General features: G+C 36.7%; 1 protein-coding gene across 1 annotated transcript in view; it reads right to left on the bottom strand.

The window, feature by feature from the left end:
* Window positions 1-6,148: 6,148 nt before the first annotated feature.
* Window positions 6,149-15,105, bottom strand: part of LOC149302865 (cadherin EGF LAG seven-pass G-type receptor 1-like) — a 93,613-nt gene continuing 84,656 nt past the window's right edge. The window contains exons 25-35 of the mRNA XM_089482078.1: window positions 14,401-14,575; window positions 13,098-13,210; window positions 12,459-12,538; window positions 12,167-12,293; window positions 10,533-10,658; window positions 9,395-9,531; window positions 8,580-8,668; window positions 8,098-8,265; window positions 7,711-7,953; window positions 7,011-7,275; window positions 6,149-6,173 (exon numbers count right to left, since the gene is read on the bottom strand). Coding sequence (XP_089338204.1) covers window positions 6,149-6,173; window positions 7,011-7,275; window positions 7,711-7,953; window positions 8,098-8,265; window positions 8,580-8,668; window positions 9,395-9,531; window positions 10,533-10,658; window positions 12,167-12,293; window positions 12,459-12,538; window positions 13,098-13,210; window positions 14,401-14,575 — 1,548 coding nt within the window. The remainder of the gene's footprint in view (window positions 6,174-7,010; window positions 7,276-7,710; window positions 7,954-8,097; window positions 8,266-8,579; window positions 8,669-9,394; window positions 9,532-10,532; window positions 10,659-12,166; window positions 12,294-12,458; window positions 12,539-13,097; window positions 13,211-14,400; window positions 14,576-15,105) is intronic.

The following is a 15,105-nucleotide window of genomic DNA, read 5'->3' as shown; positions in this document are numbered from 1 at the left end:
ACTTCCCCTGTTTTAGTGCAGAGGTGTGAGCTGCTAATGGATGTTATGTTATAACTCAATAACTAGCTGCATGCCGATGCTTCTGAATGCAGGTGACAAACAATCACTTTCCCTGAATAACTACAAGAAGAATTGGCAATGTATTTCATTTGGTTTCACTGTAAAACCTGTGCCCAAATAAAATATCAAAGGTGCTGTAAATAAATCTTAGCATATTTGTCATTTTATTCTTTTCTCTGAAGGTTTAGTTACATAAAGACAGGCTATGAGAACATTGAAGAATGATTTTTTTTTTCTCAGTTTTATGGGAAGAACCTATTAGTGGCTGCCTTCGGGGAAGTACCATGGAAAAATACTTTTCTCCTTTATCATACAAATGGCTAATATGCAGCTGCCTGAAAACATTACGCAAGAAAATATTTATTAGACATTAGACGTAAGGTAGCGCGCTATAAACACAGTGGAGCGCCGATCACATATTCAATACATTATTGAAACATACATTGAAGGCATTGTTTGTAATGGTAAAAAGGAGGCACCTGGAGGTGAGTATGTGATTGTGGCGATGGCAGAGGTACAGTTTAATATATGTCATGAGACCCTTGTAACACAATTTTCAACTTTGGGGTCTTTATCTTTTTAATGTTCCATGAAACCAATTTTAGTGCAGGATCACTTACCAAAGTAGAACGTTAGGGTATGACATCTTAGCCTATATCCACGGATGACTTTGAAAAGAAGACTTACACATGATAAACATCTAGGATGTCCAAGCATCTGGGGAAGCCCTGGAAACCTTGCACCAACAAGACTGGGGTAAGAGCTCAGTGGTATTGAGAGCTTGCAGGTGGGGATGACAGATGGTTTCTTTAGGTTGCCAGTTGAGGGTATATAAGTTAAAACCCCCTTTGACCTGCTTGTGACATCATGTGTGATACAGTACAATGATGGCCACTAAAGGAATCGAATGTACCTGTTTTGATGCTTTCTGTATTATGTATGTTGTGTCCATTTAATAATGTAATAAATTCCATCATGGTGTCAGCACTGCCATTGTTGCATTATATGATATTGTTGATTAATAGGTCTTTGGGCCCTATTGTTTCACTCTTGCTGCATAAAATCACTATTATCCCATAGGCCATCCCTTATCACTACTTATACATTATTGTGTCTGTAGTGGAGAAGTATGTTGATCAGTATGTGACCGACTGTAGCTTGTTTGGGAATATTTGAGTCCATGAAACAATTTATTTTTTTTGAAGCCCAAAATTGGACCAATTAGCTATTATGGACTACAACTACCATCACATTCAGCCAGAATGATGACAATGGTGATTGGAGTTGCAGCTCCACAAACAATTACATCAGAGGCTCATAAAGGATGGCATATTTGAGCAGCGTATAGTCTGCTTGATTTTGGGCATATCTTTTTGTTTTGTTTTGTTTTTACCACTATATATTGTTATATTCTGCACACTTTACCATAAACTAGGATTCAAACATACATTTTATTCAATACATATATAAATAAATCAAGATCAATAAACATATACAGGAAATAAATACAATATATCAATGTATCCTATCTAATACCATTATATATTTATAAAATATTGTATATATTGTAAAAATATATATATTATATTGTGGCATTGAGTCATTTTAGCGCTGTCTTTTTCTTTCCTTTCGGTGTGGTATCACTGGAGCCCAGATCTTAGCAGCTCCATTACCCTATTTTTATTACATCTTGAGAATCCTCTTTATTTTTTTAATTAACCATTAGTATTCAACTTTTTTTATTTTTTGCTTTATTTTGCTTATTATATTCACATTTTCAAAGGATTTGCAGCTGCATCCATTGAAATAAAACAAAATCAAGTTTCTAAGACCCCTCTGTTGCAGGGAATACTTTTTAAACACCCTAGTAGCTCTTTTACTATCAGGCCAAAAGCAAGAAGAAATAAACAATGGCTTCCAGCTTCCAACCTTCACGTCTACCAAAAGCAGCTGCCACCAATGCAATTTTCATTCGGACCATAAACACGTGAAGCAGGCCTGCAAAACAATTAATCTGAACATAGGTTTAATAAGTATATTAAGCTATAGAATTCTTTTTTTTATCGGAAAAATGCGTTGGGTCCTTTTAAAACAATTTGCATGGTTGTTGCTGGATATCTAGAAACCCCAGTGAAGTAGAGCAAATAAAATGGAGTCATGACAAGGTGTGGTATGCCGGGTATTTAGATTTTATGAAACGTTCTCTAGTATTATCTGCCTTTACCATTCCTAGTGTACCTTGAACACTGCAGGGTCATGTGCACATGAGTCTGTTTGCATTGTGAATTTACACAATAGTAAGGCAGCCAAGTAACATACAAAATCCGCGTCCATTAAAAGACCCTTTGTCTACACTCAAAGCACCGAGTCAATAGGGGAGAAAACCTGATCTAGCTGATAATATTTCAGTGATGTGTTAATAAGCAAACGTGGATGTTTCCTGGACCTTCGTGAACAGCCATCTGTGTGCTTATTTTCCTAGGGCACCGAAGTATAACTGAAAATCCATTGCAAAGAAGAATCGATAAGGTATGTCGTCAGAATCCAGAAAATCCGGTATTTTCACCACAGTTGAAACAGTTGGCTGATAAGGTATATGCAAATGGTTTACCTGACAGGTAATATTTACAAGCTATTATTTCACTTAATCCATGTAATATTTGCTTTCCACACCCTCGGTTAAACAAAAAGAGTAAGGCGGGTCTACAGGTCACATACAAAGAGCAAGTGTGTGCTTTATCGGGTCAGGCAAGGGGTATAGTACGGCAAACACACTCTCCGCCACCGCTAAACGTAACTTTAAAGTGTAATAACTAACCTGGCACAGCTGAACATATCAACGGAGCAACTTCATTATGCATTATAAAGGGCCAAGCCCAGCGAGTTTCCTTCTAAAATGGCGAGAAAGGTATCGTAAAATCAGTAACAATTCTTAGTATTTTGCAGCTGCAACTATTTGTATAGCACTTTGGGTCTGTGAATTAAAATGCCTCAAATCACTTAATAAAATGGTTATGTATAAGTATTTAGACATGTACACCCCAAAATTACTAAACTCACTACTATTTCTTAATATCCTAAATCATCCAAATGTGTAAAGGCTGACAGTTACAAAAATTCTTATAAACACCAGTACAATAACCTCAGTTACTTAAAAAGTACATTTAAACAGACTATTTGAAGCTACGAAGTCCATTCATTAGAGAGAACAGAACAGCTGTCATCTATTTCTGATTTGGAGTCTATGTGCCCGTGACCCCATTTGAAGGTATTCTCAGCTCATACTCATACTCAGCTGATAAGCTTGCCATATTAGTTATTCTGAAGCCCTACTATTGCTCTTGATGAAACTGTGGAAAGCAAGAATATAAATACCATCAAACCAGTACAAGAAAGGAGAGGTTGGGATGCGCCTTTCCCCATTATTTTCTCTGCCATACCAGGACTTGCTTTTATCTCCTTTATTTAAGATGTAACATTCTTTCTGCTACTTGTGTGCTGGAAGAATTGTTCCCCCCTAGTTAATTGTAGGATGTTACTGAAAATCTCATTAGATTACCTACTTTTTCCCTTCTAAATTGGTTTAGGTGGATCTTGTGAAATCCACAATACATTGCAGACATTTGAATTTCTTGTATAAATGAGTACAGAATCCCAATCTACCCCTTCCACGCCCAATAGGCAACCAGGACAAGTAAAGGGGGATAGTAGTTTAACAAAATGGTGGAAAGTAAGGTCATGAAAATCTTGACAAGAGGATATAAAGGCCAGATGTTGGCTGGCTAAGAGGGGAATATGGCAATTGAGTCTTGGACCACTCTGGTTTAAAGATTTTGCACCACCGCCAGAAACTATTTCTTCTATGCTTTATTTGCAATTCCTCATAAAGGTACTTACAGTCTAGAGTAACAAGGTAACATTTACACCCTGGTGGGATTCTGTGTTCTTTTTTTACAGGTGGTCTCTGTAGTTCCCTATGGAAGTTGGACAGGACTGAAGGGCATGTATTGTTTGTTAATTGTGGTTTTCTCTGCCTTCTCGTTGCTTTGCCCCCCAGAGTGGGCTACCAGCCCTCTCTGGCTAAAACCGTTATTTCAATGTAATAAACAACACACACTCAAAAATTCATAATTTTAATTTACCATTCCATCTTCCATCTGTACTGTTTCCAGTGTTTTATACATCAATAAATACACGTTAAAAAATCCAGTGTCTGATATTTTTCATAAAAGTATGTCATAAAAATAATTTTAAAAATTTCAACAAAACTGATATTTTAACACTTCTTGGTTTTTTTTAAATACCCAAGCCAAGAAAACATTTAGGGTCAAAATATACATAAAAAGTCTCTGTAAAACAAAGCCTTGGATTCTAGGCTACAGTAACAGAGGAGGAGGGATAATATTTATTACAGTAGTTCTATGGAAGACAGAAACAGGTGAGAGCTTCTAAGATCACATTTTTTTACAACTTCATAGTGGTTTTGCACCAAAGTATAACCTGCATATTTTCCACAATGTTTTTTTACGCATTCATTACTTCGCGTGGGCCGCTGTGTCAGTATTTCAGATACAGATATCATACACTGGCTGTGTAAATATTCCTAACAAACACGTGGTCCTAAACCTGAAGGGGTTAGGGATTTGTAACCATCTGCAATGTATGCATATTCTTCTGGATACTTCCAAATGAAGGGTTAAAAAAGAAAATAAGAATATGTCATAATTTAACAAAAAAAAATCTAAGTTAAGGCATTTCTTACTCTCTGACTCCTTGTATTAGAGAAAATACCCTGAATTTAGTAGCTACAGTCACTGCCAGTTACCTGCAAATGGCTACAGCCTAGAAAGACTTTTCAAAGAAGAAATGATCAGCCCTTGATTGGAGCTTAGGAAGTAAGCATGACTGTGTAACTTGAATGTGACATATAGTACATGCAGTGAAGAATATGGAGAAGGAAAGATAAACATTTCAGGCAAAACATACCGTCCTAAAACATCAATGAGCCACCAAACTTTAAGAGTAACATTGGCACTAATAAAACCTCTAATGAACATTTATGGTGGAATGTTAAAGTAGCAAGAAAGACGTATCGGATAATCGAGAACAAAAATGGAAGAATAGATTTGAAAAGTAAATTTCCCTACTACTGGTTGCCAAGGTAAATGGGGGTCTTAGTAAAGCAAAGACATTTAAAAGGGCCACCTGGGAACACCATATTTATCTTGGAGCACTACTAGAATAAGAACCTTCAATTTGGAGCTAATTGTTTAAAGAACCACCCGTGATTTTCTTTAAAAAAAACCCTCTATTATGGGAACCTTTGTGTTGTGACACATGAAATTCAAGTAACTTTGTGCAATCTTCGTTTTAGAAAAATATCTGTTATCAGCATGATTGCGGGTATCAAATAAACAAAACTAGTACTAGTGACAAAAAAATGAATATAAAAAGAGCTTTTCTTTGTAAGAGTCTCCATACAAAATATATAAAATTATCTACATCTGTTTGTTTTTTTTCATAGATTTATAAGCTGATTCTTTTTAAGACAATTTGTAATGTGGTGAAATGAATGAAGGGCACTTGGTGTCATTCCTGTGAGTATTGTTCAGTAGGCTGGAATGTCACATTGTGACAGACACGTAACAATCAGCAAGCTGGACCCCATGCAGGAGGGTTCTCTATACAGTGCTGATTTGAAAATAGTACATCCATTGTATTTACATGTTTTCCAAAGTCATGAGCACAGGCTGAACACAAGACAATCTCGTTTCCATGTATGGCTTGGAGTGACTGCTGATCTTCTATAGCAAGATCCATAATGTTGACGTCTTGTGCATCCAAGGCAATGGAGTCTCATTGATTTTTCTTTTGGCACTGGCGTCCAGCATGGAGCTTTGGAGCAGGGATCCTCGCTTATTAAATGGCTTTTTTTCATTGCTTGGTTTAAAAGCAGTCACAAGCATGCCATTTTAAGTAATTACAATAACACATCCTCAATGCTGACAGGTGAGCTCTTCTGCACAGGGAGGTCCACACTTCCACCAGCGCTCCGGTTTACTAGCAGCCTTCATGGTTTCCTGATGATTCAAATGGAGGTTTCATTACTGCCGCTGTGCATGAAAGAAGGGACCATGCAGGATTAGGGTTAGGTACAGGAGCCAAACACCAGTCACTGTGTGTTAGTTATCATGCATTACCAGATCATGCTGCTTGATGAGGAAAAACAGAAGACCAAACCAGGACCTAACATTTACGATGACCCTATCAATATGGGACCATGCACTATGCCAATGATAAATATGTACACATAGGCAAAATGTAACAGAAAAGACCCTTCTACAGGATGTCTGAACGTACACTTCTAGTAAGTTTAACCCAATGAACACCATGAAATTAGGTTTATAGCGTCCACGGGTTCCAAAGGGAAAACAGCCAAGAAACATTTTATCAATGAATACACACAAGGCAAATTAAACACATACATTTAACAGAGAATCTCCATATATATATTGTAGAGTTGTCTATTTCTGTTATAGGTCGTATATAATACATTGACCAATCATTTTTGTATAAGGGTAAAATTAAGCACTGAGTTTTATCTTTTACATTTTCTTTTTACAAAACCTGTTTTCCAAAAATACTATGTGCATCAAATTTTAATGCATAGTAACACTATAAATGGAGAAGAAGAATAATGCCCACAATATTTTAGGAAATAAAATCAGAAAATGATTTTTACAACTAAATAAATAGGGTGATATTATCCTACATTAATAAAATCACTACATATATTTTGTGTGTTGCGTGTTGTACGCAGGAGTTAATCACACAAGTTCATAAACTAAATGTTATTATATAAAGTACATGCTCATTATTTAAAAGAATCAATTTATCCCATTAATTCCAGGGTGTATCCCCATAATTTTTTTGTTGTTGGATATACATACTCTGAATCTGATGCCTCTCCGTTTGTAGGTCCAACCTGCACACTCAAAGCCATGCCATTAATTTGCTCTCGAGAGTGATTCCTCTGAACATTTTTAATACTCATCCCGGGGTCTGTTACTGGACGGACACCATCATTAGAGCACAGAGACGAAGGCTTTGATGAGATGGTGCTTTGATTGTAATCAGATAATTTTTCACGCAGTCGATTTTTCATGTTTTTGTCCGTCAGAGGTGGAGGGTATGTTACCTTATTTTTTAAAATACCTGATAAAAAAGTTAAAAAGAAAGTTACCATAGCGTTAAGAAACAATTTGTCCCCAAAAAGCAGATTTTATGGGCTATGCCCATTCTATTATAGAACACAAATTCAGCAATTGTCTTGCTAGCAATCTGGTGATAAATTACATTACGGTTTAAAACAATTGCTCAACTCAACTGCCTGGTGCTTAACTAAGATAACTCTAATATATATTTTTATATATATATATATATATATATAATGTTAAACTACTAGATTGTTCCTTAGAACCTTCAGGAATATTGTAGAGATATAACATGCTCCAGCAACAGGTCATCAAGGCTGTAGAGCTCTCTGGGCCTTGCTAAATAGCACTCTCTTGGCATTAATATTATTGCACTGGCAAAGGTCAAATACTGCTGTTATACTGTAAAAACATTTACGCTTTTGTGATGTTTTACCTTTTCTCAGTTCTGGCTGCTGGTTGTTTTGATTGATGACCAGCTTCCCATCCTTGAGGTGTGCCTCATTCTCTTTATCGTGAGGTGTGTCCCCGCAATGATTGACCTTATTTTCGTTATGCAGCTCAACATTCACCTTGGTCTCCACTCTCAACTTACATCTTCCACCTTGATCCTCACTGTCACTGGCAGTCATACCATCTCCAGGCCAATAAGGTTTAATGTGATTCGGTATAGAATCCACTGCAAGGAACCAACATATGTATCTCACCAAATGAACATTAAAAAACAAGCAAGTAACGAAAGTTTAGGTATATAATTTAGTTGTGTTATGTCTATATAAAAGACAGATTATTCTGCTTGACTGTGAAATGTACTTCTAAATACCTTTAGGAGTACTGTGGACAGGGCCTCTTTCGTTGTTTTTGGGACTTGATGGCTTCCATTGTTTTTCCGTTTCAATCCCATCTTCCTCGCTGTCCGAGGAACGTGAAGACGCATATGAGCTGCTGTGCTCATCAAGGGAGAGCTCGCTGTCTGAATCAGAATCATGGCCTACAAATAAGCAACCAGAGTTATGAAAGAACACAATGAAACATCATTTCGCACTTCCAACAGAATTTTGTCAGCTTGGAATACAGCAAAAATAGGTTGGCTGGCAAATTGGTTTCTAAGACCACAGTACTGGCTAAACCGAAGGTAAAGTGGATGCATAGTTTTGTTCAAGGAGATATTAAGTACCTCCTTAAAGATGCTCGGCAAATAACCAGAAAATAGATCAGAAATCAGATAAAGAAAAACAAGTACCCTGCATTACAGTGAAATATAAAAACATTTAACCAAAAATCCATATTGATTGAATTACATACCATTGGAGCGTGCTCTGCGCAAAAAGGAGGAATCTACCTCAGCCCGAGTTTGTCCAGAAGACGTACTAAGCTTCTGGGCAGCTTCATCTCTGAATTTAGAAAAAAATGCCAGCGTTTTATCAGTGGACACAATTAACCACAAACAAAACGCCCATTAAAATCACTGCTTGCAAGTTGTGTGAATTCATGCTCTGTGTTTATGATTTCAAGCAACCAGCCAAATTAGTGAAATATTGTTAAAAGAGCCATAAACAGATAATTAGCAGGAAATTGGGTTTTCTTGTGTATAGCGTTTAAATTAAAATTCAGAAGGAATAGAGACAGTGTTAGTTAGTGGTTTCTGGAGGTATACAATTGCATTGTGTTAGCTGTGAAAAGAAGATGAGCATTGCAGTTGGTAAGGACAATACCTTCATAGGTTAACTGAAACTCATCAGATTGCAAGTTCTGAAGACTACTTAGGTATGTTTAAAGCATAGTCATGGGGGCTTTTAGGGGCCAACTGCAAGAACTTTCTTTAGTTATGGACTGCTATAATGTTCTCATTCATAATGAACCTATGATTACCAGTCATATCAAACACTTTCAAAACAACATGTAATATTTTATATAGGACCACAACAACTCATGTGGCAATATTAAAGAGAAAGAACACCTATTGTTAAGATGATATAAAAACATGTAGCATTCATGTTGGTGGAGGTTTTAATGTAAATATTTCAGCTAATATCAAATTACTTTTTTTTGTAGGGGGCGATTTCTCTGCAAAAGATATAGCATAGAACCCAAGCGCCATGCACCCACCACCAGATTACCTGAGAATATAAGCAAGGTAGCTATTGTGGCTCTTGGCTGACCTGACGGTGCTCTCCAGTGAGGCAGTGGACTCTCCGATGCCTGTCCTGTACATGTTTGGCTCATCCATATATGTATTGTTGCAGTTTAGAGTTCGCTTTATGAAAAAGTTATAATTAATGTCATTTGTTTGTTGTTAAATAATCGTGTTTAAAGCAAGAAAGTGTACTGTAAAAATAATGAATAAACATAATAATAATAATTAAAAAAAGACAAATAGGTCAGAGTATTTTTGTGGCCCTACTTCTGGCACTAAGACTCTACCTTCCCTACAAATGGCCTCCTGAATCCCTTAAAATAAACAAAGCATAAGAACAGGCCCTCATCAGGTAGACGAGGTGAATCCAAGATATATTATTTTGTGTATATATATATGTGTTTTGGAAAATAAATACACTGGAGCAACTGAACCTTTCTGCTGTTTCTTTTTGTTTTCTCCTTAAATATATTAATGATGGATAAACTCCACCGACCCCAACTACGGAATGGCAAAATCTTCAAGGATCTTAGTTACTACTAAAGTAATCATAGAAAATGTTTGTGAAAGAAAAAGAATTACCCTCCAGTGCACCAGTTACTTTTAAATATTAAAATTAATCCTATTACAAAACATATGACTACTATAAGCTACATTCCACAACTTTGCAACTATAGACTATAATTCTTTATCCTTTCTTCATTCATTCCTTGAAAAGAAACATTTTTTTTCTCTTCAAATAAAGTAATTTAGACTACATTGACACCTCCCTCTTGATCGTGGAAATCTCTATAAACAATTTCTTACATCTTTAAAAGATGGAAGAAGGTCAGGAAAGAAATTTTTTGACATCTTTGAATTCACCACTCATGGAGTGAAAGGGCAGTTTAATATATGTCCTACTTCAAAATAAAATTGAATCCAAACCAGTGCCCTCACACTCTTTCTTTAGTATCCTTTACTGACAAATATTATTGTTTAAAAAGGTATATATATGTCTGTTCATCCTCTTAAAACATGGTTAAAACATTCAAACAATTTTGCAGTTACATATTTTTGCCTATAGAGGGCAGTATGGAACTGAATGAATACAATGGCAATTTATACATTGACTTGCTTACTGTTAACAATGTGGCTCTTGTTGTTGTGGAGTCGTCTGCTAGAGCTTTCTTTCCACTAAAAGTATTCTTTAAGTGCTTGCGGACTTCCTTATTAAAGACACAGTGGAAAAAGAAAACGAAGAGACCCTATGACAAACAAAAGAGAAGATGAAGAGGTGAAGCAATGTTGCCAGTAATTGCCAATTATAAAGCACGTGCACCGCAGTAACACCAAAGGCATGAAATGCATGTTTTGGAAGGTCTTGGAATGGTTTAATGTCCTAATAACCCTATTTCAGCAGGAGTAACAGCACAGGCAGTAGAATTGGTTCACTGAGCTCTTCAGGATGAGAAGGGAGGGTAGGCAGTCACCCTTATTGTACTGATTCATTGAGCTTTCCCAGGCCAGTGACCTCATTTGCCAGCCACTGCACTGTTACAGACCTTATTAGAGTCTTCTCTCACATACAAGTGCTTGCCCCCTTTCTCTTCTATTTAGATATACACACGCGTGTCAGCATCTCACTTATTAAACATCTGAAAAGTTAAAGTCTTCTTCTGTCTCGTAATTAAGTAGGACATGGGTCAATGCGTGTTATTCCAACCACCTTCCTGAGAACTCCATAGGCTTCCTCACATGAAATCATTATTTTGTATTTGGTTCTTAACTACGGGCGCATTGATTCCAAAGATCTATGGACGTTGCATGACAAAATACCACATTGCACGGCTTTGACACTATTAAATAGACATTGCTAGCAGCCTTAGTACTTTTTACATCTCAAATAAGTTCAGTTCTAGCCCCTATTATAAAGTTGACATACAGGTTTGAAGAACACATATAGCGAACTTTGACAAATTGCTAAAACAATTGCCAAGTTTTCATGATATGGGTTATATTGCTCCGGTAAGTTATATTTTTTTGGACATGCAGTTTTACAGACAAGTAACCTTCTTGAAAAAAAAGACCAATGCAGTATTTCAAGGTTTTGTGAGTTATGATGAAACCAAACAAGCAAAGTGTTCATCGCCATAAAAAATTTAATAAGGCAAGCAACATTGTTTTTATGTAATGTTATCAATTTATAAAGATAACTCAAATTAGCTGAGCCTGTATTCATTCCAAAATAACAAAGATACATAAAAATGAATTGCATAAAAAGAAGTTTACATTTGTATTATTAGTGTTGTATACAACTAATACATTTGCTAACATTTAGTAATAAAATATTTTTGAAGTTGGTATATTTTGTTTTAGCTTTTCTTAAGGTTAACATTTTCTCACACAGATTGAGCCTATATTTACAGAACAAAGAATTCTTTGGCATACCCATGAAACTCCAATTAGAACCTCATAAATAACACACACATTATATACAGGGAGGAGGGATACCCTTGAGATCCTTGCAGTTGTCTATATTTATGAAACAGGGTAGCTCTCCTTTAATCCACTCTTTTTTTAGGAAAATATAATTTTCTGTTTTCCACAGTACTTGGCTCTGTAGGCAAATGTTTTGGTGGCCTTTGCTATTTCTTACGTTTGGTGAGCTAATCACCAATCACCACATAATCCATAGAGCTGACTATTTAAAAAAAAAAACAGTAGGTAAATGGTCAATGTAGATTTTAATGGAGCAGACCAGAAGACAATTCACCTGCAAACAGCTGAAGATGGCAAAGAGGTAATGGAAGGTCATCACATCGCTGTTAACGGCCATAAGTCCCAGTAACCACGTTGCACTGATCAAGAGGAGCATCAGGAAAGCGGTTCTCAGTGCAGAGCTGAAAAATAAACAAAAAAGTGAACAGGTGTGATTCTAATGCTTTGAATAACTTTTTATTCCAGACATTTTTGAATTTGTGTAGGGTTGAACAATGCAGAGCACTGCACTGAGCAGTCCGACACTTAATTAAACACTTTTATTTGGAGTTGCAATATGGACTTACATGACTCCGGTTTTTTCAAATGCCCGCTGTCTGTGTCCACAGGATGCCTTTACAGCCAACACAAAGATGACTATGTTTATCTGTGAAGATAACACATCATTACACATAAAACCAGCCGCTGCTTGTTAGTCCAGTACATGTGATTATAATAATACTCTTTCTACTTAAATAAAACTTATGTGGTATTTCTCCGATATATAAATAACACTACATTTTACACAATTTATCCTTCAAAATGCTTTTTATGTCCCATTATAATTCTCTCTGCTAAACACAGGTAGATTGGATACGTTCACAACATATCTGCTGTCCATGTCTCCAGGTTTAATTCTTTTTGACTTAAACGCAGGAATCAATGGACTTTTTTAAGCCTTTCTAACTATGTATCCTTTTGACCAACAAGTAATAAATAATAATAATAATAATAATGTCCAGCAACTAAGCACTTTGGTTCAAATCAGTACCCATACCTATATAAATACCTGTACAATAAACTCTCTACTACCGCTAATCTAAACATTTCTAATTTATTTTACAGTTACTAAATATAAATGGAAACACCTAATAAAGACTACTTGCCCTCATCAGATGGGCATTCATTTTACTCAAGCAGACTAGAGATTATAAACAAACACTTACAGTGACGACCACAAGAATGGGTCCGGCAAAACTCCAGATAAGTGTGTCATGTACAGACAACCAACAGAAATCTGGATTTCCATAACCCTGAGGATCCAGCCCAACTGCGAGCCCTGCATAATAAATAAAAAAAAACTTAAGCCCATTGAACAACACAAGATGCAGTATCAGTAACAGAACAGCTGGGCCATTTGTAAAGTGAACTGACAGCACCGCAAATCGCAATAGGTCATGCGGATTCGGTGAAATTCAAGCAGAAGCCGACGTTTTCCTAAAACCGCTATTTTACATTTACAAAACGCTAGGTGGTTAGTGAATGTTCAGAAAGGGCCCAGGATCCATGGAGAATAGCAGGATCCAGAGGTAGGTGACATATAAAAAAATGTGGTTACGTGACACGCATGCCACAATGATCGTGACATATACATCAGTGAAGACTCGGAGCTGAGTTTTCCCACAAAAGTGTGTGGAAAAGGCTACTTTCTGTCAGTTTTCAGAGGCTGGAATCTTGTTAATCATACAGAATACCCTAATACAGTGGGGTGGTAGATTATGTCTGGAAAAGCAAGATACGAATGCACTGCGGGCATGTTTCTGGACACAAACAGCTATTATTCTTGCGCGTACACATATCAATCACTTTTATTCCATGGGGTTGACTTTTGAAGGTTGCATGAAAAGAAAACAGGAATGCACATAAGAAAGAAGACTTTAGCACATTGTTGTTTGTAAATTCTTACATTGTACTCAGAGCATTGAATTCAGCAGGTGTAAGGTTACATTTAATAGGAATCAAACGTAACACAGCCACAGATCACAAGAGTTCCTGAAAGCAACGTCACTACTCAGACGTGGGTAATACAGCCTTTGTGTCTGTCTGGGCCTTCCAGACAACTGTAATATCTCGTACCACTTCCCTTATCCCTGGTTATATACCCATTTGCACCTGATTCTTTACTGGTTAAATAAAAACATGTCTATGAACCGGCTATGAAATTAGCAGAATTGGGGATGATTCTTTACCAATTAAGCAGTTGTCAGTAATACATGGGTTAAACACATGTGTAGTAAAAATAGTAATCTTAATAATTACTGTGATTGCATAACAAGTGATCACCCATACAAAGAAAGACATGTTCATTGGTTCAGACAGCCTTTGAGGGAGAAGGCTTCACTACAGGAAACTTAATGCTGGTCCTGCCACAGCCTGCTGCAGATCTCAAGGGAAGGCTGTTCCTTCATTCAAACTACAACAATACTAACATGAAGCATGTATCGTGGAAAGCAGCTCTACGTGCCATACCTGTGATAATGGCTGGGATCCCATAACCCACAACATAGTAAAATCGCATGTGGCCGGAGTTGATGTTCCTCACTTCTGTCAGCATGCGGTAGATGTGAAGTCCTTCCACAAACATCCAGGCAAAGGTGCTCATATAAAAGTAATGGAGGAGGATAGCAATCACAGTGCACACAAACTGTAAGAGGAGGAATAAGTCACATAAGGTGCAGTAGAGGGATCACCCACATTTAAATCTTTTTTTAGGTCCCACACAGGGAACACTAATCTACACGCATATCTCAAATCAAACACATCTGCACTTACACTTCTTACCTCTCTTAAAAAAAAAGCCATCACTCTAAGAAAGGAATGGTTAATACCATATACAGCATCTCACAAAAGTTTTGTTGCCAAGGTTTAGACATTAATGGCTGTGTGTTGAGTTATTTTGAGGGGGACAGCAAATGTACACTGTTATACAGGCTGTACAGTCACTACTTTACATTGTAGCAGAGTGTCATTTCTTCAGTGTTGTCACATGAAAAGATATAATAAAATATTTACAGAAATGTGAGCGGTGTACTCACTTTTGTGAGATACTGTATATGATCATCAATTAACTCACATAGCATATGCTTGTTAAAAAAGAGTCTCAACTAGTCAGACTTTGCTAGTTTGTTTCGAACAATCTAGTAATTTAGCAATTTTGTATTTGAGAGGCCTTCA

This window comes from Sceloporus occidentalis, unplaced genomic scaffold, assembly GCF_023333645.1.
Source record: "Sceloporus occidentalis isolate IW3139 unplaced genomic scaffold, rSceOcc1.0.p SCAF_17, whole genome shotgun sequence".
Taxonomy (NCBI): domain Eukaryota; kingdom Metazoa; phylum Chordata; class Lepidosauria; order Squamata; family Phrynosomatidae; genus Sceloporus; species Sceloporus occidentalis.
Note: the sequence above shows the minus strand (reverse complement) of the source record. Positions and strands in the feature narration are given on the sequence as shown.